This window comes from Myotis yumanensis, unplaced genomic scaffold (genome assembly GCF_028538775.1).
Source record: "Myotis yumanensis isolate MYYU_CA2020_CCGP unplaced genomic scaffold, mMyoYum1.0.hap1 SCAF_3, whole genome shotgun sequence".
Taxonomy (NCBI): domain Eukaryota; kingdom Metazoa; phylum Chordata; class Mammalia; order Chiroptera; family Vespertilionidae; genus Myotis; species Myotis yumanensis.
Genome location: NW_027223754.1, coordinates 16,354,196 through 16,381,254, shown reverse-complemented (window position 1 = coordinate 16,381,254; position 27,059 = coordinate 16,354,196). Strand labels below are relative to the sequence as shown.

General features: G+C 36.3%; 1 protein-coding gene and 1 pseudogene across 1 annotated transcript in view; one reads left to right on the top strand and one right to left on the bottom strand.

Annotated features, from left to right (window-relative positions):
- TNKS (tankyrase) overlaps positions 1-27,059 on the bottom strand; it is a 151,492-nt gene that overhangs the window by 97,204 nt on the left and 27,229 nt on the right. Inside the window, exon 3 of the mRNA XM_070408327.1 lies at positions 10,387-10,482. Within this exon, the coding sequence (XP_070264428.1) occupies positions 10,387-10,482 (96 nt within the window). The remainder of the gene's footprint in view (positions 1-10,386; positions 10,483-27,059) is intronic.
- LOC139004954 (Golgi-associated RAB2 interactor protein 6-like) lies at positions 486-1,297 on the top strand (annotated as a pseudogene).

The window sequence follows — 27,059 nt, the reverse complement described above, 5'->3', positions numbered from 1 at the left end:
AAATAGCAAACAGTATTTCCAGAAATGAATGAAGAAGCCCAATAACTGAAATTCTAAGAAAGCAGTTTATAGAAATCTACAACTAAGTGCAGTTTTGATAAGGAGATTCTTAGGAATGCTTTCCCGGTTAATCCCTTATGTATATTCTTAAATTCAAGTTTGGTGACTGAAGTTAATATTTCACAGAAATTCTATGATAACTATTAAGCAAAAGCTCAAAAACACATTCAATTCTTATAAAGCCTTAATTATCTGTCACCTATTAGTATCACCTTCACAGATTAATAAAGACCGTTTTCCTGGGACTGCTAATCATTTACATTCATTGCCTGTGGTAGCTACGTGAACACAAGTGGCCTGAAGAAACATACTTGTGTTTCACATAAAATAATTTGGTACTCCCTGCCCCTTTGTAGGGTGGCTGCTTGCAGGAGGATGGTGTCCCTTCCAGGGGGGGGGGGGGGGGCGGGGGGAGGGCTATGAGGATGAGGACACAGTGCTGTGTGGGGCAGCTGAGGGCAGGTCACAATGGACAGTTCAGGCTTAAAGGCAGCTCAGGAGGGGTTGCAGTTCAGGCTGAGGCAGAGGTTCTGGAGAGGACATGCAGCAGTCTTCATGAAGGACAGATGAGCAACAACACGATGCTATGGCAGGGCAGCGCCCAGAGCAGCCACATGCTATACATGTTCCGTGGCTCCATGGGCAAGCTGCAGCAGCAGCTGTGCAAGGGCGAGTTCGCCATGTTCACACGCATTCCCATGTTTGAGAGCGACTTCATCCAGATCAGTAAAAGAGGAGAAGTGATCGATGTGCTCAACTGTGTGCAAATGGTCACTGTGGGCATCGTGTACACCAGCCCCGACCTCACAATACCTGACGTCATGCTGCTGGCAGGCTGGCAGCAGTGCAGTCGGTGCCAAATACAACCGACACACCCAGAGAAGGGGACCCAAGTCAGCAACGAGCTTGGAGCTGACCAGGCTGCTTCCTCTGAAGATTATAATGTTGTCCATCTACAGTCATGAGAAAAAATAGCTCCACTTGAAGCTCGCCACTGGCACTCTTTTTACCTACAATTATGCCCCCTCCTTCAGATGCAAAAGAAGATGTGTTTGCACACTGGGACGACCTGGTGTTCTTCCTGAGGCTGCCAGTGGAGGTTTACAGTGGCAACCACGCCATACCAGTTTGGGACATGATGGACATACCTGTGCTGGAGGCAGAGGATAGGAAGAGCCCAGCAGTAAGGTTTTGCAGAGACTGTGGGAGGGCCCGAGTGCTTCAGGAGAGCAACTGAAGGCTCTCGGGCTGCTCTCCTGGGCTGCCTGGACAAACACTCATATGGAAGGGCTCAGGCCAGAAGAGCCACTATGTGAAGGCCTTGTCACACTGGGGAGGCCCTGTGTGCTTCTGAATATCCGAGGTCCCTTAAATGTCAGCTCGTCTAGCCATATACCTGATGTTGTAATGCTGTCAACAGCATCCTAGTGTCCAATCTGTTCTGGAACACTTACATGCTACAGTGGACTCAGGCAGTCTGATCTGCTGTAGGGCATTTTTAACTCTGAGAAAGCCCTTACTTTATTTCAGCCATAAACTGATTTTTGTATAAATCTGTGGCATTGCAGGATGCTTTGCACACTGGTGCACAATTTGTTAGTAGCTCTCAGAAGTTAAGATGGACATAATTTTTGCCCAGCAGTCTTCCTTTAGGAATCTGTTTTGTAGAGATGCTAAGACAAGTGTATAAAGTAAAAGTGTGAGGATGTTCACTGGTGAATTGCACTAGTGCTCTCCCTGGCACTGCAACTGTCCAGGCAAAACCTCAGTGATTCTTGTGGGGTGCCATAGGGGGATTTCTAGACTTGGTGACTTCAAAGGTTCTTCTATTCTAATGCTAAGCTCTTAAAGACAGGTGACAGTCCTTTCTGGTCTCACTTTATTTTCTTCTTTACTTCCCTGTTTCTTCTATTGACACAGGCCATGGAGCTCCATGGAGAAGGTGGCCAAGACCTGCTCAATGTGAGAAGCCTTTCCATAGTCGCTGAGGTATCTGGGGCCACCTCTCTTGCTTACGCTGATGGGGAAGGAGTCCAACAACCTGCTTCATGTAAATACTCTATGCTTAGGGACACATTGTTTTTCCTAACCCCGGCACCGGCAGGGCCTGACCAGGAGGCATTACCAGGAGCAGCCGCAGTAACACCCAAAGACAATGTGAGTATGGTTGCAGGAGGGGAGATGATCAACAGGCCTGTTACAGAGACCTTGGAAGGTCCAGGAGCTGAACCCTTCATCTCAGTCTGGCAGAGTAAGAAAATATGAGTGAATAGAATGGAGGCCAGAGAGTCTCCCAACCCCAGGCTGAAGCCCTTAGGAGAACACTCCCACCAAAAGGCCCTCTCATTCTGGTGGGAAGTGGGAAGACAAGTCAATCCTACGATCCCAGGGACCACTCAGGGAGATCAAAAGGAGAAGGACCAGAGCAGCCCAGGGGAACAAGGACATGGCTCCGCCCACCAGAAATACAACAGCCTCAGCATCCCTCCAAAGGGGTCTAGATCATCTCAAAAATCAAGATGGAGCTGATTTAGAGCTATTTGGGGGAGGGGGATAATCCAGAGATCTGTTCCCTTGTCCCTCCCCCATTCTGCAGCTCTCCCAGGTCTAGGAGGGAACACTCTAGCCCAGTGGTTCTCAACCTTCTGGTCCTTTAAATACAGTTTCTCATGTTGTGACCCAACCATAAAATTATTTTCGTTGCTACTTCATAACTGTAATGTTGCTACTGTTATGAATCGTAATGTAAATATCTGATATGCAGGACGGTCTTAGGCGACCCCTGTGAAAGGGTCGTTCGACCGCCAAAGGGGTCGCGACCCACAGGTTGAGAACCACTGCTCTAACCATTCATGGAACTTATGCATACAGACTGGAATGGATCTCCAATGTTATGATCCACCTACCCATTTTAAGATGGGGAAACTTAACTTTTCTGAAGTGGGCCAATTCTTTCATTTCTTGAAACAAATAAATGTCTGCTATATCCTTAAAAAAATAATGAATTTATAAATTGGTCTGATATGGCCCTGGCTGGTTTGGCTCAGTGGATAGAGCGCTGGCCTGTGCACCCTTTGCATCTACAAATTGTGAGGGCTTGTGTGAGGCTGAAAAGCAGGCTTATCCAGAGGAAGGATAGACACTAGCATTAGCTAATTGGGCTTCACTCCAAGCTTTCCCATTCAAAGGCTGTCTGACCTCAAAAGCGACATTTAACCTCTCTGAACTTCAGAGATAATAATCTCTAACCAACAGGGTATTATTGTAAAGATTCAATTAGTCTCAAGTTTAAGTCAATTAATCATAATGTACAGTTCCCAAGATCCTTAGGAGCCACCAGGAAGACAACTTGAGAACAGAATCAGGAACCAGGCGAGTTGGTTTCAGATCGGGTGGTCGCTTCAGAGCCCCACTGGGCCATATGAAATGTCAACCAAGGGTCACTGGCGCCAATTCAAATGCCAACAGGAGTCACCAATTTGGGGGCAGTGAAGGAGGAAAGTTTAGTACAAAGAGCTCGAGGATAATACAGTATGGCAGTGAAAACAGCACTGCTGTGGAACAGCTGGATAACACGATGGAGCTGCTATGAAAACAGCATGGCCCAGAGGCCCAGGCCCCTCTTCAGCCAGCCAGCTCCGCTCTACTTCATCCACTCCACTTGGTCCCCTCCCAAGCTAGGCCCCTCTTTTTTTTTAAATTGAATTTATTGGGGATGACATTGGTTTTTAAAATCACATAGGTTTCAGAGGCACAATTCTATAATATATCACCTGCATATTGTATTGTGTGTTTACCACCCCAAGTCACATTTTCCATCAACATCTATCCCCCTTTTACCCTCTCCTACCTCCCCCCATCCCTCTTTCCCTCTGGTAATAGTTGTCTGTCTATGAGATTTTGGGGTTTTTTGTTTTTTTTTGCTTAACCCTTTTACCTTTTGCACCTAGCCCTCTCCCCGCTTCCCTCTGACTGCTGTCAGTCTGTTCTCTGTATATATGAGTCTGTTTCTATTTTGTGTATTAGTTTATTTTGTTCATTAGATTCCACATAAGTGAAATCATATGGTATTTTTCTTTCTCTGACTGCTTATTTCATTCAGCATAATACTCTCCAGGTCCATCTAAGCTGTTGCAAAGGGTAAGATTTCCTTCTTTTACAGCCGAGTAGTATCCCGTTAAGCTAGGCAGCTCCACTGCACTCTGCCCAGCTCAGTGCTACTCTATGCTAATCTGTTCCACTCTGCTCTGGTGAGATGTCTTTGGTGTTTCAGCTCCAGCTGGGGAAAAGTAACCTTCAGTTTTTGGTCTTCATGGAAAGTATATTTATTCTAAATGCAGATGGTTCAGTTGTTTCTGTCTGCATTCAAATTTTAGGGCTTTCCCCCTATCCTTGATTTAATTTTGTGGTTTGTTTTTTTTTAAATATGTAAAACATTAACTTACTTCTAGAGTTAAAAGTATAACCAAAAGGTATACTCTAAAACAAACTGCAATGAATATGCTATAAAGTTGCTAGTTTATAGGGAAAAATGACGGGTGCTCTCAGGTATACACTAATAAGTTATTATGCTTCACAAATATGTCATTTTTGATGAGTTGAAAAATCATGCTGGTTTTAATGATGTAAGCCTGCTGGCTTTAATTACATAAAAAGGTTGATGGGAGGAGCTTGAAATATTAGAGTGCTGGGTTATCTAAACAGAGTGTTTCTATTCCCTCCCACTCCATTAACTGCCTGTAATTTGTGTAAGACTTACATTATTTGAGCTGCCTTTTACCAATAAATAGTTCAAACATTTTGAATATTACATCTTTCCTTATAGATTCTAAATATTAATGTTTGAAATGAATGTTATTCAAGCCTACTGACTAGAGAGTAAAGATTTACAAATAGCATTTATAAAGTTGGATAAATCAATTTATTACCCAATTAGTTAATTTTATTATGATAATGATGATAAATCATGCAGGTATTATTAATGAGTTGTTTTTTTAAAGAACAATCTTTAAGCTAAGAAACGAGTGAGATATTATATTGGATTGGGTTTAAGCTCCGAGTTTATGGGTCAGTCCAATTTTTTAAATATGAGCTATACTACATCCTTCTCAATGAATGAGTAGGTAAAAAATGTGATCTATATCTCGCAATCCGGAACAGCTGGCTCCTAACTGCTCGCCTGCCTGCCTGATCACCCCTAACCACTCTGCCTGCCTGCCTGATCACCCCTAACCACTTCTGCCTCAGTCCCCACCCCTCAGCTTCATCTGGAATGACGTCCAGAGGGTCATTTGGCTGTCCAGTCTCATTAGCATATTATGCTTTTATTATTATAGATGTTTCTATCTCTCTCTCTCTCTCCCTCTCTGAAATCAATAGAAATAAACACAAACACACACCCACCCACAAATACAACTACTAAACAAATTAAATAGGTGCTAATTTAATGTGACCTAGTCCTATATAGTCTTTTAAAAAGGTACTAGTTTTTTATTCCTCTTCTAAATTATTTTCATATTTTTAAGGTTTCAAAAAGTGTATCAATAACTTTTGATAATAAAACCTTAAATTTTTCTATTCATGTCCAAAATTATAGACAGATCAAACCATTAATAAAATTTTAACAGTTAGGGGATTAACATTTACAATCTATCTTTAAAATGAGTATTCACACTATTTTATTGCAATGAAAAGTTTTAACTTTCTTGCCTAGTACTAAAGGGAATTTTTAAAAGGAAATTCATGCTAATATAACAATAATTTTCCCCTGATAAAACTGAGATGGATGGATGTACAGCTTTTCTTGAAAACTAAGGTATTACCTCTTACACTTTCTTTTCTAGGAAGAATGCTGTAATTTTAGGCTTCCTAATAACTGATAAATAATAATTTCTAAAGTTAAAATTAAGAACATGAGAAATCTGTGTTTAATCATGTAGGCTAATAGTAAAACTACACTATACACGATATGAAATATGCTACATTGTAGTATAGCTATTGTGCAAAACAATGCATTAATAACAAAAGAAAAGAGTAAAAAATAGGCCCTGGTCAGACATCAGGAAGTCTGATGTGACAGCTGCACAAAATTTGATCCTTTGAGAATTGAAATGTTCTCCATCAAAGGAGCCATCCAAGAAATCTGTTGATAAAAGGCTCAGTATATACCTCACCCATCATACCAATTAAAAAATATTTTTAACACACTGTTTCAAGAGGTATACATGACTATCAGCAATTCAAAACAATTTTTGGAAAGTAGAAAATTTAATAGACTACTACAATATGACATGAGATGAGTATTTGTAGGACTTGGAAAATATGCTGCCTTGTTACCAGTAATCAGACCCGAGATGTATTTGTTTACTTAATCATTTTGTGTACTTGTCTAAGTCCTGGGCACAATAAAGTAAGCAAGACAGATAAAAGTCCAAATCCTTATAAAGCTTTCAATCTACTGGGGTAAACAAACAATAGCTTACAAAAAAGATGCAACTTCAGATATCAATAAACCCATGAAGAAAATAAAGTAAACTAATGGGATTGAGGATAAGATGCCCTGTCTGAGGAGTAAATCTTTGAGTGGAGATTTAACAGATGAATCACATTAAATTCTGGGGCAGTGTTCCAGTTTCGGTAAATAGCATGTGTTAATCTAGACACAGAAAAAGGCTTCATCTGTTTGAGCAACAGCATTCATCCAGCTGTAGCTGAAGCAAAGAGATCAAGGACAAATACAGAAGACAAGATCATTGGTATGTAAGGCAGGCGCCATATTATGGTAGGCTATGGTTAGAGTTTGGATTTTATTTGGGGGTAATGAGAATATATTACAGGGTTTTCTAATCAGAGGGCAGATTATGCTTTAGAAAGACCACTCCAGCTATAGTAAGAGCTGAATGAAGTATAAGTGGAGACACAGAGATCCATTATGAGACTACTGCTGTCATGAAAGAAAAATGATGAAGGTGTGTAAAGGGCTGAAGCAATGACGCTGGTAAGAAATGGTGGGACTGGGAATTTGAAAGCATGGTAGACCAAAATTACTGCCAGGTTACATGCAACGTGTAAGAAATAAAAAAGTAAACTAGGCTTAAGCAAAACCTAGTAATCAAACCTATATAGGCAGGGTCCAGATCACCTAAGTCCTCACTGATCATGTTGAAGGCTCTGGTGTTACCTGAAAGCAATAGGAATCACTGGAGAAGAAAAAAAGAGGTAGGATTCCAGATATAGTTTGTTGATTTAACACACCAGGCTCAGCAAGCACATACTGACCCCTCAATACTGCCTCTAGCCTGAGCCACAGCTGATTTTTCCTAGAAAGACTGGGAGCCTGCCAATCAATCATAGATTAGGATTTCCTCAGAGGTGCAATGAATCCAGATTAAGCTTATTCTTACAAACTTATTCTTATATTTGCTTGGTGCAAATATATCTTTCTTCCCTACTCCTGTACCCCCAATTCTACTAGGAAACTGCTGGGACCAACTATCATGGCAACCCTGTGATCATCTACACTCACCCACTTTACATCCCTGTCATCCTTGGTTCTGCTTTGGTCATCTATCCTTTCTCAAACTCTCAGACTCAATCTCTTGTCACTTCTTCTCCTGATCCAACTTCCCACTGTGCCCCCCAGAAATCCTCCTCACATGATTAACAAACACCTCTACATCTTTACTCTCTTCAATAAGCATTCCCTTTGTCAACCACATTTATCTTCAGTGTGGCTCTCCCAAAATAATACCACGAAGCATTGCAGTCCGTAAAAAGGAAGCTCCTCCTTCTCCAAATCCTACACACGCCAGCCAGGAATGGAGAGATATAACATGTTTGTAGATGCTAAGACTGAATATGGTAAAGAAGTACAATTCCTATGGAATTGATAAAGTGACAAATTCTCAAGGAAACAAGCAACCTACCTAAATGGTAAACACTAGAGGATTGGCTAAAAATAACCTAAAATATATTCATAGAAGGATATTATAAAGTCATCATAAATTCATGTTGCAGAAGAATACTTAATGCCTTTTAAGAATATTCATGTAACTATTAAGAATAGAAACTTCACTCATAAGGTAAGTAATGGTGCCACAATTCCATCTGCCATAAAAATAATGACACATCATCCAGAATAATCTGTAACAATAAAAGCATAATATGCTAATTAGACCAGACGACCTTCCGGACGAAGCCACAGTGGCAGGGGGCTGAGCCCCTTGCATGAATTTTGTGCAGCGGGCCTCTAGTCTCTAATAACTCTAAGTCATTCCTTTCAAAAGATTCCCTTTTATCAATGCTTAATCTTTTAAATTTAGCTTCAGAAATAGTACTTTCACTATAATTCCAAAGAATTGCTTAGAAGAGAACCTGCATGGGCAGAAATACATTTGGAAATACATTTCACTTAAGTGTTATTTCACTACATTATATAACATGAATGTGTAAATATCAATAGCTTATATTTTCCACAAAGTTAATTACTATTACCAGAATGTTCTAGAATGTTTTTTAAAATCATAACTGAAAAGTTGTATGTCATTTCCAAAAAAAAGTAAATATTCTTGAAAAGAATAATTAATGAACAGTATTGTGTCCAAGAAGAATGAATATCGTCCTTATCTAAGGAAGGTGCAGTGATAGATGCTTTTCAAATCAAGTCTAACATATATAGTATCTGCTCCCCAGGAATCTTCAGTCTCCATGACGTATTATGCCACAGCTCTTTCCCAAACTTTAACAGCCAAGATGATCTCCCCTAAAATCCATTCGAAATTAGGAGGTAGCTTCTTCTTGCTAATTAACTTATATTTAAAACTTTCTCTTAGAAAAATGTAAGTGGATCGAAAAGCAGTGTTGCATTAAATGAATCGAACAAATGGACAAGACAGGTGTTGAGGGCTGAAGAGAAGGAAAGGTCAGAAGGAGGACACTCAGATATAGAGACAGTCACGGTCAGCATTTGTAATCTACCTCCATTACTCTGAACCATATTTCTCCTTTCGTCAGAGACCAATCCAAAGCTGCGATTGTTGTCAGGACTTTGTTAAAAGAAGACACTGAAAGGATGCAGAGCCTAAGCAAGCCTGAGGCTATATATTTTAATTTCATTATTTAAATTTTATAATTATATTTAAATTTCTTCTTATCTACACTGGTTTAAAATAGCTTTATTTCTCTAGTGTATGTTATCTTGATTCAGTATCCCAATCACCTAACCTTTTAATTGAGAAAAATCATATTACTCTGATTTAGCAGAGATTATATTAATTTTAGCACAGTGGGAAGTTGTCTTCTATACAGAATAATTAACCAGAATTCCGCATTTTTTCAAAGCTTTCTGTATATAAATGTTTTCCATTCACCTCAGAATCTTTGTTTAAAATGCACAGCATGACACCAAACTTAAAAGTGAACAAAACAATTTATTTTCTTCAAATATGGGCAAATTTAAATGAAGCAAAAAGTCATTTACTTGCACACAAGCACTAAAACAATACTCTTAGCACTGCAGTGACTAAGAGGCTCCAAATTACAAAGGTCAGTTAAGTAAAAGAAGGCAAAGGCAGCAAAACTCAGATGCTAAGAATAAAAACAAAAATAGATCCAATGCAGCATTTTGAGAATGAAGATCAATGAAAACAGTTGCTCAATGCCATATTACTTATAGCATTATTTTCTATACAAATTATGAGATATCATTTCCTCTTTGGTTCTTGACATTTATCTTAATAAAACCAATAGTTAAGCCAAAAATTTTCATTATCTGAAGTAAAAAGGACATTGCCTCAGTTAAAAAGTAGTTAGGTAACATGGTAAAATGAGAAGATGCAACAAAAATATAATCAGGGTGGCAAGGAAAAAGCAGCACCATATTTTATTTAACTATTAATTTAAGTAATACGGCAGCAGGTTGTCTTTCCAATCAAAACTACTTTTATAAAGTAATACAAATGCCCTTGTTTGCTCCATAGTGAAGGTCTTCAAAAGAGTCAACTAGAAGATGAGGTACAAGAAAATTATGATCTAAACAATAAAAAATGACTACAACATTAGTGAGTAACATATGTTACCACTCAATGCTATAATTCTCAGAAATTCTAACTAGAATAAACAATCCTATTGCTTACTGCTTATAAGAGCAAGCATAGCAATTAATGAGACTGTTAATGTACCAAATCAATAATGAAGTAGAGATAATGGCACATATTTTTGTTGAGCTTAATCAGTAGAAACAAATAAAATTCAGTGCATAAAGATTTTTCTAAAATCAAGCCAGTAGTTCCACACATGAACTAATTCGGTAGCTCTCGGTTTTCTTACCTGTAAGAACAGCTTTTGCTGAAGGATCTGCCAGGTCCAGGGCTGATTTCCCATCAGTGTTCCGAATGTTTGGATCTGCTCCGTGCTGCAGCAGCACTGTGCAGGGAAAGCAGAAACAGTATCTTACCTCAGGGATACAAAGATTATTTACTGGTAAGTGTCGTCTCGGCATGGTGTAGGCATACACATACATTGCACAATTTTTTTCTTTTTCAAGAAAAAAAAAAAGAAGAAAGAAAAAGAACGGGGGGAAAAGCACTGCAGCAAAGGATCCTCTCTAGAGTAAAGCAAAGTTGGCAACTTATGGTACAGTATTATCACATGACTTAACATCATAAACACGAAACCAGAAAAATCTTGCAACAGACAGTTTGGGTTTGCCTCCTCTGGCAGCAGGATGGGGAGCTGTGTGCTCACTGCCTCACACTGTGCAATACGCTAACAGTGAACCTGCCCTATCTTTACTTCCACTGAGGCTGCTTGTTGCTGTTGCTGCTGCTGCTGCTTTACTGCTGAATTTCCTAACACTTCCTCTTCTCAGAAGAGTTGTAATACTGTGCAAGCCTTTTAGTGGCTCACCGCTTACATATGAATCTCTCACCCTAACATACTGGCTTGCTTCCAAGAAGTTTCACAGACATAGTAATGCATGCAACTCTGGTCCCCTGCAGTCAAGCTGCAAAAAAGGAACTGCCTTCTACACTAATTCTTTCTACCAAAAATGTTTAGAAACAGAAACTCAATCACTATAATAAATGCTAAGGAATAAATGTGGAACATGCTGTACTGGGTAGAAAGTAGCTATAGAGATCGCTTAGATAATGGGGGCTCCCAAAAGACAATCAATGTTTAAGTAAAATCTAGATATAATAATTTGTTAACCCCAAACATTTCTTAACTACATCTGGTATGTGGGGCTGGGGAGAAGACCCAACCAATGGTTAAACTAATAAATATATTAAAAACTAGCCCAAATAAGCAAAGCTCAATCACAAGTTATTCTAATAGCTTGAATAGTTAAGATTCTGTGTACTCCTGGAGAGAACAGTTGTTACCACTTACCACTATACTGTAGCATAAATTTAAAACAAAACAGAAATATTTCATTCAAATAAATATTTTAAAATGTGTTATATATAATGTTTAAAAACACCTATTGCTCATGAGTCCCAAATTTTCATTCATTAACAGTTTCATGTTAAAGTACTTACATTCTTTTGGAATATTTGGAAGGTGATCCTCTTCTGTTACTAAATAACAAGTCCTGCTATTTATTAAGCACTTCATCTTTCTTTAATGCATAGCAATCTAGTCAATGATTCTGTTATAACATACAAAGGAAGAGCCCTATCTAGAATTAGGACACAGCTGCTGGGCAGTATTTACCAGCATCTCCTGCATTAAATTTTTGGCACTCTCAGATTTGGGAAAAGAAGAACTAGCCATGGCTTGAAAAGATACAGGAGATTTTGCCAAAACTTTCTATATTATTTTATTCTCATTTATTTTATTCTTCATTAAGCAAGAACATAATTATCGTTTACAAATTGACATAAGAGTAAGTAGAATAAAATAGCAAATAATACAATACCAAACTGTAGCTACTTTCATCATAATGAATAAGCTTTCACAGCAATAATTTCTTTCTTTTTATTTCAGCAAGAAACCCCCACATCAAGATTCAGCTTTTAAAGGGTCCTTATCATGAAGCGACTCATGTATCAAATGTAAAGCTGACAGCTATCGCTATATCTTTATAGCAATATATTGCTGAGTGATCACAGACAAAGGTAGGAAAACAAAGAATTAACAACTACCATGAAAAGCAGTTTTTTACTGCATACATCAAGAACTAGCCCTAGCCGGTTTGGTTCAGTGGATAGAGCATTGGCCTGAGGACTGAAAGGTCCTGGGTTCGATTCCAGTCAAGGACACATGCCTGGCTTGTGGGCTCCATCCCCAGTAGGGGACGTGCAGGAGGCAGCGATCAATGATTCTCATCATTGATGTTTCTATCTCTCTCTCCCTCTCCCTTCCTCTCTGAAATCACTAAAAATATATTTTTAAAAAAAGAAATAAAGCAATATGTTAACTGACATATTGGCTTGACAACAATATGATGGAAACTTTTGTTTTGCAGCTTAATGAGTGGTAGAAGCAAAACACTGAAAGCCTGTTGTTCCTCCAAAAGTCACTTAAAATCTCAATCTTTTTTGTTGTAACCAGGACCTTACCTATTATATCTTTACTATTTTGCAACAGAAACCTGCCATTAAAGTTTAGTTGCAGTATTGCTTTTCTTTAGGTGATAGATATTTAAAGGAGCAATCTTTTTACTAGAAATAATGTTTTTCTAAAGATTTCTGAGTCATACCTAACTCTTTCATTGGACCTGAACACAGAAACATCCACTATAATGTGCAACAGGAAAGAAGAAGCTGAATATTCTGAACCAGATGCTGATAACAAAATCCACATTAGAAAATATCTAGCCATTTTTAATTCACCACATATGAGTTAAAAAACAATAACACACCAATAGAGTTAAGAGTTTTTAGGAGCAAGAAAGGTATCTAAAACTAGATCAGAGGGATCTAAACTTACCTAACTTTTATAAAGGATTAAATGAGAACAAAAGTGGCATAATATGTATCAGCTAATAATAATATTTAAAACACATTTTTAAAAATGTAGACCCTGTTTGTACACTCAACTCTATCACTAACTACTAATTTTGTCCTAAAGCCAGATCTTCAGCTCTTAACTTTTTCTGAAAGGACCAGACAGTAATAAGTAGGCTCTATAGACCATATGGCCTCATTCTCAACTACTCATCCCTGCCTCAACCCCAATATTACAGGGGGAAAAGCAGCCACAGACAATACTTAAAAGAATGTGTGACTGTGTTTCAATAAAATTTTATTTAAACACACGGAAATATGAATTTTGTATAATTTTCATGTGTCACAAAACATTGTAACTCTTCAAAAATCACTTAAAAATGTAAAAATAATTCTCAGCTTACAGGACATACAAAAAACAAGTTGGATGTAGCCCATTGATCATAGTTTCCCAATCCCGACCTTAGGCAGTGATATTCTAGTACAAAGTGAAGTCTATGGACTATTCTAGTCCCAGAACTTCTTGTAATCCACCTACATTGAGATAAACACAGAAATTAAGAGGAAGCATTTAGAACTATACATGCCATTTTAAAATTACTTTTTCTAGTACTTCATTTTTATTATAGTTTACAAAACGACTGGCCTGCCATACATTGGGGATAGGAAGAAAAAATGATTCTCTACCACAGACAGTTTGAGAAGCACTGAAAAAACCCTGGGCCTCAGTTCCCAGATCTCTGAAGTGAAGAAGTTGAACTAGATAGATGATTTCTACATATCAAATCCCTGATAATGCTCTTTTAGAGCATTATCAGCCAAAGACTTGAAGCATTAATATCTAAATTAAAAAAAAAAAGGAATCTTCTAATACCAGAAGAATAGCACATACATGAGGCGAAGGTAACAACAATGGCTTTTAAGACTGTCCTTATGTCCTTGAAGTGGCGGCACATAGGACTCTATTCTGGATGCTTCAAAATGCTTTCAAAGTTCTTACTAAAGTGAATAATAAAATGTGACTACTAATACATAATATAATTAGAAATTCATTTTGTAAAAATCAATATAGTGACAGCACACTATTATCTTTTAAAGTAGCACAAATGTCTGAAGCAAAATTCCCAAAATATACAAACAATATACAAAGTAAAGCTTGAAAGAAAAACAAGGAAATTAAAATCTAAGTTAACATCCAGTACATAAATTCAAGACTACTGTGGACATTCGAAATCTCCTTGTACCAATTAGGGCATTATCAGACTTCAAATCTCAAATGACTTGGCTGTATCCAGTTGTTCTACTGATGCACCTCAAATCCATTTATCTCCTTTTGATTTGAGAAGGATGGAGAAAATACAGCAGCTGGTATAAAAACAGATTGTTAAAACTAAGGTAGGCTCACAATATTCAAAATGTCATCTGCAAAAGAGCTTATGGCTAGAAGGACATGTGATTGTCCTATTTCTGGTGCCAGCGTTTAGCTACAGTGAGCCTGATTCAGAAAGCTTGCCTTTAGCCTGTGACCAATGCAGTGGAGACTAAAATTGTTCCATTTAATTCCTCAAAACTGTTACATTTAAGCATTCACATCATTTTAATTCTTCCAAGTAAAAATATTCCCACACATATGTAAATTCATCTTGTCAACTTCCTATAGAAGCATACAAAAATGCTATTATAAATTGCATTTAACTATAGAAATATTATTAACTGATTTAAGAAGATAGAAGTAAAAACAATGTGAATTGCCCAAACTAAAAATGTAACAAGCCTGTTAGGTAAATTATCAAAATGTGTTTTAGTATAGTTTTCACTTTAAAATACTGTAAGTTCTTGGTTTGTTATGTGAATTTTAGAGCTACTTTAATGGTCTAAAACTGCTCCTTCTTACAATGATAGTCAATTTTAAAACAAGTTACATTTAAGTTAAAATATTACTAGGTTTTAATTTATACAACAATTCATTTTATTTTAACTAGCAGGTTTTTTGGAACAAGTCTGTTTTCAAAGCTCAAACACAAATCTAATAAAAAACAAAACACAATATTTAAAAAACAACAAAAAAAAAACAGGAAAAGGCAAGTCATAGACTAGAACAAAACATCTGCAACAAATGTGATAAAGAACTCAGATCCAGAATATACAATGAACTCCTGCAAATCATTAATAAAAAGACAATCAACCCAATTTGAAAAATGGGAAAAGACTAAGATACTTCATAAAAAATATACAAATTACTAATACTTGAAAAAAGCTCAACATCATTAGTCAACAGAGAAATGTAAATTTAAAAGATAGACAATGCCAATTGTTAATGAGGATGAACTAAACTAGAACTCTCATACATTGCTGGGGGGCATATAAAATGGTGCAACCACTTTGGAGGTCAGTTTGGTAGTTTCTTATAAAGGTAAGTGTACATCATTACTGACCCTGCCAATTCTATTTTTAGGTATTTATCCAAAAGGGAAAAAGTGGTCTACACAAAAGACTTGCAAATGAAAATTCATATGCTTCTCTATAATAGTAAAATATTAGAAACAATCTCAATATCCATCAACAGACAAAAGGTTAAGTAAATTATGGTATAGCTATAAATAGAATAATGCTCAGCAATAAAAAGAAATGAACCACTGATGCATACAAGAGGGATGAAATCTCTAAAACATTATGCTGAGCAAAAGAACCCAGACAGCAAAGAACTTACTTCTAGAACGGAAAACTAATTTATAGTGACAGAAAACAGATCAATTCTTGCCTGGGGATGGTGAAAGGAAAGAAAAAAACTGACTACAAATGGGCACTAGAGAACTTTTTAGAAAGATGAAAATGTTCTATTATTTTGATTGTGGTGGTGGTTACAAGGGCATATACATTTGTCAAAACTCATCAACTTGTACACTTAAAATGGATGCGCTTTATTTTATTATCTCAAACTCATGTTATAATTCAATAAAATTGATTTTTTTAAAAATTCAAGAGTGGTTTAACTGCAGATTAGAAAAATTAACCTGAAGAGAAAATTATTGAACTGTAAAAGATGTCAATAGATATTTCCAAGAATGCTGGATGGAGAAATTATCATAGACAAAGCACGGAGTGAGAAGGTCTAACATGTTGTAATCAGTCTTAAAAAAAAAGAAAGAAAAGAAAATACACACATATGTAAAGAGATAATGCCCAAGATTTTCACAGAACTAATAAAAAACACCAATCTATAGGTTCAAGAATCCCAAACAAGATAAATTCAAGAAAAAAAGTTATTATACATATAAGTTAAGATCAACTACAATTTTAAAAAGCTCTTACAAGAGAGCATGTAAGTAATAGTATACAAAATAATGAGAGATAATTTGTGAACTATTCTAACTATAGTAGTATATATTAAATAATATAGCATATGTTAAGCAATAATTTAATTATGTTTCTATTTCCATGTACTATATTGCAAAAGGCCATTATTCTGCAACTGTAAAATATGCCACATTCCTATTCCTGGAAAAAACTTGACTTAGGTAATATCAATTAAACAATGTTCTACTTTTAAAATTATTTTAAATAAATGGCAATAGTAAAGTAGATATATTCAAAGTTTTCCTACAATACTACTCGGCAACCAAGGTCTGGTTAGCCAAACCAAAGAAACTCTTTGATATAAATGTAATACTTATTTTCATTTAAAAAATATTTTGGTTTCTCTTCACATTTTTAAAAGAATTCTCTTTAGTTATTAAGACCCAACTTTTTCACAGTAGTTTCCAGCTCTAAATAAACTAAACATTTAAATTCTTCAAATTCTAACATTCATAAGAGATAAACACTGGCGCTATATAAAATTAAATTTGGTAGTCAAGAAAAATGATAAACTCCTCTTTTAACATACTCATGTTAATAGGTTTCTCTTAAGAACATAAGCTAGACATTTGTTTGATGCTCAGTGGTGTCTTTTTACTGAATGAGTAGTGACATTCATTGAGAGAAATAAGCTTCTTTCATTTTAATTAGTATCCTTTGGAGAAATCTCTGAGAACCTCATAATATGAAAGCATGGCTAATGTGACTGACTTATAAAGATCTTCTAAAATGGAGATTTAAGAACAGGTATTCTGGTAACATGAACAGAAAACTGAGCAAGCTGGGCTTCAGGAGAAAAGTTTTGTAGTAATGGTTCTGTGGTCTTAGCTTGGTCTTGTTAGACAAACAAACATAGGAAGTGATTTCCCACTAATCATATGTGGGCACTGCATTGCTTGGCTGATATCACTTTCTACTTGTAATGACTCACAGGGCTTTCTTTCTTCCTCTCCCCTTATACTGGTTCTTCAGCATTAGGCTTTCTGACAACTCATGCTGCAGTCACAGTCCTTTTTCTTTCACTGTGATCCTTTTTGGAGTGTGGTATAAGGATCAGAGGGAACTGGCAACATTGGCTTACCCTTCTTTTCACTGTCTATATGTAAGTAATAAACTATCTAAATCTAAGAGTGGCTTGTTGCTTCTTTACCGGTAAAATCAGTCAGTTCTTGGCTTGTCCTGCAGTGTGTACTACAGTGGGGAGCTGTCCCATGCATTAAAGGATGTTTAAGAGCAACCCTGACCTCTATCTCCCCTGCTGTGACAACCAAATATGCTTCTAGACATTGCTAAATATCCCCTTAAGAGGCAAAATAGCTCCTGATTGAAACCACTCTCTTTAGGTTCTTAAAGGCCCACACCCACCCTCCTCACACATATACACACAAGGTAGAATACATGAAGGTCTATACTTCTTCCCACTGTCCGAACACTTTTATATATATTGATTTTTAGTTTTATATAATAATTGATTTTTAGAGAGAGAGAGAGGGAGGGAGGGAGGGAGGGAGGGAGAGGGAGGGAGAGGGAGAGAGAGAGAGAGAGAGAGAGAGAGAGAGAGAGAGAAACATCAATATGATAGTGAAACATCAACTGGCTACCTAGCTCACAACCCAGGCATGTGCCCTGATGGGGAATCAAATCAGCAACCACTCAGTGAGCAAGAAGATGGCCAATCAACTGAGCCACACCAGTCAGGGCTGAATAGTTTTGGGTTTCTGCATTAGATTTAATTTGAAGAAAGAGTTCTGTGGTTTAAAAACATATTAGGAAATAAGTAAATAGTAAATCAGTAAAGTACAATAGTAACTAATAAATAAGTTTCTAAAAAATAATCATAAATAATAAAAAATGACCTCCAAGGATCCTTCTAAATTTAAGATACTGTAATCTATGAATATATCTTTGAGTACTGACTTTTTCAATTAGAGGGTTTTTAATTAGTAAGGGAGAAAATACTTTAGCTAGCTTACACAACAGGAAAGTATATTAAAGAATATAGGTATCTCAATTAAAGCAAATGCAAAAATGCACCCAAAAATTTATCCTGCTTCTGTCTATCCTATCTCTCAGCACCATTGCAACCCTCCCTTAGATACAAACACACACACCTGTATCATCTGAATCTTAATTTCAAACTCTCACTAAAGAGACTTTGGTCCAACTTGCCTCAGTATCTGGTTCTGGACTTCAAAAGTTTGGCCAAAGACAGAAGAGCCAATAAAAATGAGGCATTAGTTCTTGTGCCAACACCTCAATGGGTCTCTATTGCAATAAGTATTATGTAGATGTGTTTATTCATGGTAAATTAATAAGTTTACAAAAAGTATACTATCTCAGAGTGAAAGATTTGGGACTTCCATTTTCTATTTTACACATTTCTATACTGTTCTGTTTATAACACATATGTATTATTTTTCCAATAAGAGAGAAATGAGAGAGATAATTCTTTTCAGACAGAAATTATCTTTATGCATGCTGTTTAAGTATGTTTGCCAAAATAATACTTGTCTTAAAACTGCTACTTAAAGTAATTAATTTGTAACCAATGGAGAAATAATTGGATTGTTCTTCCTGTCAAGTGAACAACATTAAGTAGGGTGACAGCGTTAGACAAATAAGAACAATATAAAAAAAATCCATTAATTTAAAATCTGTGATGATTCAGAGGCTGTAGAAATAAGCCTTAAGTAAAATAGTCAAGAAGTAATTTTCTACTGTGTAAAAGTCAAGGTTTTTAAGACAACATTTTAGTCTCTGCCTTTCATACAAAAGTCACCAACAATTCAGAATTCTGGCTACATCTGGGGCTAGCTTACTTGTGATACTTTACTTAATTTCACCTCAGTGTATACCTTGACTATAATGTGCCTCAATAGATAGATACCCATTTATAACTTTTCCCTTGTACTTCACTGGAAAAAATAAGACAGCATTCAGTTTTTTAAATTCTCTACTAACTCTGATTCACTTACTAATGGCAATACGCCATGGCTAAGGTGAAAAGCAAAGCTGTGGTCCAGAGCTGGTCCTCTGGAACCAAACTGTGTGGGTTAGAATCCCAGTTCTGTCTCCTCCTCATTTTGGGACCCTAGGAAGCTACTTCATCTCTGTGTGCCTCCTCTACTGTAAGTGAGGAGATAATAGTAGTATCTACCTCACAGGTTATTAGGAGGACAAAACAAGTAATATTTGAAGAGTTCTTAGAACAGTGGCCAGCATATAGTAGGCATGAGTATAGAAGAATTTTTAAAAGAGACATTAGAAAATATAGGATTATTCACTCAAAAAATTAATCCAAGTAAATAAAATTTTACTGAATTTATGTGGGAGAGCTGTTTTGCTTAAAAAAAATTTTTTTTAAATTATTATAGAGAGAGGAAGGGAAATGGAATGGAACCATGACCTCCTGGTTCATGGGTTGACGCTCAACGACTGAGCCACACCACCTGTGTGGGAGAGTTGTTCTTTATGACCAAACTTTGACAAGAAAATTTATAATAAAAAAATCCCCCAATTAAATGTTGTTCCTACTGTCAAGTTTTCCTAGAAATATATAAAATCAAGATTTTAAAAAATATATATTTTTTTAGGAAATTGATAATATTTTAAAAGGCCATTCCATCTTCAGTAACTTAGATATAGATTATTCTATGTTCAATATTCCATATTACATTCAAATCAATTTTATACACTTTTTACAATAGTGAGTTAAGCCAGTCCACAATATATTTGTGAAATCAGCATTATCTGCTTACACAAACCACAATGCACTGGAAGATAAAGTAGGCACTGGAATAAATATCAGAATGATTATAATAAATCATATGTCTCTACATAGAAATCCCCCAGTCTAGTCCAAAAGAAAATACTGTCCAGGAGTCAGACAAACCTGGGCTTTAGAATGCTCCTCTGTCCTTAGCAATTGTCTGACCTTAGGCAAGTTACTTCGCCTCTGTCAATCACACTTTTCTCTTTCATAAAACACCACCTACTTCTGAGGATTGCAGTTATAATTAAATGAGACAATATATATATAAACCTAGGTTGGTACTTGGTGCATAACAGGGACTCAATAAATCCCCTGTCCCTTCAACCAGGATTTTTCATCTACTTTCAAAAATAGAATCATATACACAGAGAATGGTAAAAGAAGATATCTGTTGGGTTGAAATAAAGACAAACTGGCAACAGTCCTAGGAACAATGAATTCACTTGTGCCAAGTCAATTATTGTTTTATGCTCCCTTTTATTTAGGGAGAGATTACTTTTTCTATAACTTGACTAGATTCAGCTAAGTGAAACACTAATAAGAAATTAAGCAGATAAATTTACAGTCTACATAAGTTTATTACATGATCACAAAGTTTTTACTGTTCTGAGGGACAATGACTATATGAAAAAAGATGCTTCCAACCTGTTTCTGGGAAAGCCTTTCTGAATCATTGCTTAAATTGTTAACTCCACCTGCCCTCTCTTAAGGCCTCAAGACTTCTTTACTAGTATTCCATGCAAACTCTCCATTAGTTTTAAAACATTAAGACCAATTAAAATAAGTTTTAATGCTACTAGTTACTGGGTTTAAAATTAAACATATAAAAGCATTTTTTACAAATAACACAGGACTGGACCTGTACCATAACATTCTGATTCTGCTTTGAACTTCAGTTTCTTAAGAAATTATCTCACAATTATTACTAGTATTCCCCTATACCTCTGAGAACTGATACAACAGCTTGAAACTTAAATATACTGTTGTACTTTCAATTTGAAGGAGCCAAAGAATAGAACTCTTAATTTTTCATTTCTTGAGAAATTTACCAAATAATTTTTTAATAATTAGTTTTCTTTTTTTGGATTTAATAAATTATCCTATTAGCAATTATTCTTAGTGACAGTATTCAATCACATTTTTTATATCTCACCTCAGCTCCTTTCCCCTATGTTGAGGAGAAAAAGACTGTCTTTTTTTTTTTTTTTAACGTAATCCCTCCTCTACTTTCGCTTCTCTCATTCCAAGTGCATTACAATTTTGGCAGCTTGAAGAACTATCTGCTCATAATTAATTTGCTTTAAAAATATTAATCATTATTCATACCTATGCTCAGTCATAGCCAATCACTATAACTTCATACTTCAGCTATTAAAATATTTGTGGGGAAAATGTCGGTTACACTATAATTTCCCATTATCCTATCTGCAACATCCCCACTGAATAGGTTAAAAGACCTTAATTGCAATGGGGGTGTGTGTGATTTTATGTCTTATTAAATCAGAATTCAAGTTGGCGACATTACAAAGGATATGAAACAACGGATATAACACTAATTCACATTGATGGAAACAAAGAGCAGCATATGGTAACTGCCAACTAGTCAGTCACTCAGCTTTTACAGTGTCAGTATACAAAACTGACCTATGAGAACACCTGACTGTTACCACCCAAGGGAAAAGAGATTGGAAGGAAACAAGCATTTACTGGGGCTCTTCCTGCTTTTTTACTTCACTATCTTCCCATAACAACCCAAAGCAGTAGGTATGATGCTCACTGAGCTTCAAGGCAACTAAATTATTTGTGCAAGATCAGTTTTTAAATCACAAAATGGAATTCATACCTACTTCTAAACTCATTTAATTTCTATCTTATCCTTCTACACAAGTGCAAGCCAAGGTCATCCCAGAACTGTAAAATTCAAGTTTTCCCCCCTTATGTGAATTCTGAAAGGCATATATTGGTCATAAATACTTTATCTACTCCTATGGCCAATGTCCTCTTCGTATCTCATCAAACAAGCCCCTGTGGGAAAATGTGAAACCCCAACTTGGAAATGACATGGAAAACGATCCATGACAGCTAGGGTTCCATTTTAGGTGAGCCACTAGAATATTTCCATATTTCCCACTCTTGTTCCCTCAATCCTCATGCTCAAACATATTCTTTTCAAAAGGCCAACAACACAAAGCTGTGCCCCAAACAGGCAAAATAAAATATATTCCCTCTATCTCCAATCACGATTACTTATATCAGAGCAAATTTTGAAATTTTTAGAGGTTTGACATAAAATAAATATTTGGACACACAGTGGGGTTTCTTAATGTTTTACTTATATTGTCATATCTGAGGGCAGAATGAAACAACTCACAGTGAGATTTACATTCTTCATCCTGGGTTCCGTTAAAAAGCCTAACACTCACCCCATTTTAAAGACAATCAACAGATTCCAATAATTAAAAGAACAAAGAGAGTACATAATATATTTTTTATAGCCTGAAATTGCAATTATTATACTTTACAACTTTCTACTTTGGTCAGCTGGGAAGGAGAGAGAAGGACTCAACAAATCTTTATCATCAATCTGGACCTCCTCTGAAATCTCAGTTACTGCAGAACTGCACAAAGTGAGGACACAGTTCTAATACGAAACGAGTTTCAGATAACATGATAACCTGTAAAGCGAGAACTGACTGAGTTACATGAGCCATTTGCCTCAAATACCATTTTCATACAACCTCAAACTTAAGCCAGGCATCTCACTGAAATCCACAGATTGTTCTGAGCCATCATGGTTAGCCTAGAAGTAAATGCAAATGTATAAATAATTCCTTTAATGGGCAGATTGAGCAATAAGCAAAGCCTTTTATCACTTTTAAAAAAACAAATGTGGGTTTTTTTCTTCTTCTTTTTTTTTTAAACAATTTCTCCCTCTCTCCCTTCCTACTTTAAGTACCTTTGACTTATTTCTTAAGGCCTTAGGAGAATAAAGGCATTCATACTGGTGTTTTTCTGGTTATTCTAATAAAATGCAATATACAAATACGAAACTCAACACACATATTTGCCACCATTATCCAGAATGTCTACTTAAGTAGTCCCAAATTTATTAGGTAAATGAATAAATAGTCTAACCTTCTTGAAAACAGCTGAAGATAAACAGGCAAGTCATCAAAATAACGGTGCTCACTATCAGTGGGGATTATTTCAGAGGGGAAAAATTACTAGCATTCTTGGCTTGTCTTCTCCTTTGTAAGTATACAGGTATGGAATTTTGCCAAGTTTTACTTTTTTATGAAAATACTACAATGAGACTTTTAAAAGAAGATCCCAATTCAATTTTTATATGGAAAAATGCAGTTAAAAATGCCAAAGGAAGGTATTCTGGCAGGATAAGGGAAATGAGACAATAATGAAACAAAAGCCAGTGAATCAAACTCTCAAGGCTTTGCTGAATTTTCAATGAATTTTTATGAAGAGTAAGGAAGGTGTGGGAAATGATTTTTCTTAGTCTAGCTCATTTATGGATGACATATAGATAGACAATATGACAGACTAAATAAAGAGCCCTGGCCCTGCCGGAGTGGCTCAGCTGGTTGAGCGTCCTCCTGTGCACCAAAAGGTTGCTGGTTCAATTCCTGGTCAGGACACATACCTAGGTTGAGAGTTCGATCCGTGGTCAGGGCTTCTATGGAAGGCAACCAATCAATGTAACCCTCCCTCCCTCTAAGCATGTCCTTTGGTGAGGATTAAAAAAAAAGATTAAACTTGCTTTTTAAAAAAAATTTTTAAAGAGTCCTAATGTTGAGTTCTCCAACAGCCACAATTTCTTTAGCTTTTATTAAGAATCTGTGGCTTTCCAGAATTTATGCTAAAATAATTAAGGTTTAAACTTATATTTACTAGTAATGAAAGGGACAATCATTAAGTAATGTTTATAAAACAATTTTAAAATCAAAAATAGTCTAAATTGCCTAAAGTAGGTGACTGATTTAAAAAATAATGGTTATCTATATATATAAAAGGCTAAGTGTCTGTCCATCCAACTGGTAGCTATGTCTATATATATAAAAGGCTAAGTGTCTGTCCATCCGACTGGTAGCTATGAGGGGGACTGACCACCAGGGGGCAGACGCTTATCACAGGAGCTGCCATGATGCGCACTGGCCATTTAAAAATAAACAGCACTATGGACCTGGTGCCAACAAACCAACACTCAGCTTCCCCCAAGTGGGACACAGGCCCCGCCACCACCCTGGAGCAACACCCCACCATATCCAGCCAACGGTGCCAAGACCCCATGGCGCAAAATGTGGCCCACAGCCCAGCCCAGCCCAGCAGGAAATGGTCGCTGTGAGCGCCAGGTAATGACATCACGTAGCAATGCCCAGCTTCCTCTCCCTAATAACTAGCCCCCTTGGAGTTTCTTCAGCCCAGGAACATGACTTGCTTTATAGCCAGGTGCAAACATTTTACACTTTAACCAAATGTTTGTGAAGCGTTTTCCTGTGCCTCATCTCATTTGATCCTCACAGAAGTCCTGGAGTAGGTAGATAGGAAACTCAGCATAATTCTATTTTCTTTCCATTAGCAAGCTGCAAATAGCAATAATAAAATATTTCTTCTAATTAATTTCCTTTCAATGTGCATGAATCTGTGCACCAGGACACTAGTTTCTATATAATTCTTCACAGCCTTTAAAAAGAGATTAGATAGAAATATTCACTGATAATGAAGTATGTTCACAACACAATGTGAAAAAAATGAGAAAATAAACAGTATGCATGGAATGATCCTAGTTCAATTTCAAAAAGGACTATGTGCACAGGTACAATGAATCTACCAGCACTGTCTAACATAACTTATTGTAATGATGGAAATTTCTATATCTGAACTCTGTAATAAGATAACCAAGAGCCAGATATGGTTATTAAGCCCTTGAAATGTGGCTAGTGCTACAGAAGAACTAAATTTTAATTTTTTAATTTTAATTAATTTTCATTTAATGGCCATAATATTGGACAGGCTAGGTCTAAACAGACATATAACAAAGTGTGACAGTTTTCTCATTTTTCCTTAATGAACATCTATTACTTCTAATAATATTGTTAAGACAAAACTAGAAAATTGTTAATCTTTGATATACTATACTTACACTAACAGGAGATAAGAATATACCAGAGGCAGTCCAGCACTGATCCTACCTTCTGTTCCCCCACCCCAAGTTCCAGGACTTTTATCAAAGGACAAGTAACCATGGAAGTGATCAGGTAATTAAATTAACACAGAGTTTGTACAAGGAAAGTAAATATATCTTTCTAGATAGCAGATATACAAATGGTATTACAAGGAAATTATGAGAGGGATATTACTTTAGGACTGAGTTATAATAATAAAAACTTAGTTTAAGTTTCAGTAAATAGATTGTTTTGGGACTTTGTTTTTATTTTAATTTTTTTGTAAAGCTAGGTAACGTAAATCTACCACTGTAAACTTGCTAAATATTAGATGATCTAAAAAGCTAAACTAAGAATAAAGAAGAATTTGTTTGACAGACTTAAAGAATGAACTTTTTTATGCTTAAATAAATATACTTTTTTTTTCCTTTATTGATCAAAGTATTGCGTATATGTCCTTATCCTCCCATTGCCCCTCGACCCCCTCCACCCCCGCCAACTCATGCCCTCACCCGCCCTGGTGTCTGTGTCCATTGGTTAGGCTTATATGCATGCATACAAGTCCTTTGGTTGATCTCTCCCCCTTACCCCTACACTCCCCTACGTTCCCTGAGGTTTGATGGTCTGATCAATAAATATACTCTTAATCTCACTAAGCAGAGAGAATTTTTAGTTCTCAATTAAGAAGAGATTTCTATTATAACAGCTCTATATCAGCTCTACAAAAGGTGGCAAACTAACAACCTTCTCCTTTCTTCACTGGTAAATGGTAGGGAATCTGAATCTTTAGCCTCAGGCATAGGATGAAAATATTATTAAATTATTTAGCTAAGTACTTTGAGGTGCCTCATGAGAAAACTTTTCCATTATTGTGTATCATCTATCCACAGCAATTTTGGGTAAATTTACCAGCGTCGCCTTTTTCTCTCTTCTTCCTCCCTACCTTAACTCCTCAGTTCCTGACAGGAGCAACTTATGGGTTTAATCTGCAAGTAATAACAACAAATTTTGACTGCCCATTCTTTACATAAAAAATCCATGGTAACCAGAAGTCAATGCTTGATTAGAATCACCATTCAACAACCCATCCTAATGAAGAATAGTAATGATTTGACAAACGGCAGATAATGTGACACAATTTATATCTGTCTATAAAACATGTTTTATATTTGTATTTGAATATGGGAGTGTTGGACATACTGCAAATTCACATTACTTTAAAATGAAAGAACCTCAAAATATCATCTAATCAAGAAGAAATAGAAAATTACTCAGCTTCATCATCCACATCAACACAGACTAATGCAAAAAAGCTAAATAGAACTGAGCCGCCATCTTGTGAATTTGTCATTCCACACACATTTCTTGAGTATACAATTAGATACCAGTGATAGAAATGAGAACACAAGAAGGAATAAGATTATTGTTAGTTCCCTACCACAGAGAACTAACAATCTATCAGGCAAAAAGAACCAAGTAAGACCTAAGCAGAATACTACAGGAGCATATAAAAAAGTACTAACTTATTTGGAGCATGTTCAAATTCACACCTTACATAACTCGCTTTAAGAGACTGTTACCTGGTCCTACAGCCAAATTTCAAAGTAAATATATTTTTAGTACAGTAACTGTAATTTAATTCATCACTATATATGTATCAATTGCATATGCTAATTAGTAAGCAGGAAGGTATTTTATACTGTATTTTGGACCCTGGTTCACTTGGGGATTACCTCCAAGATATAC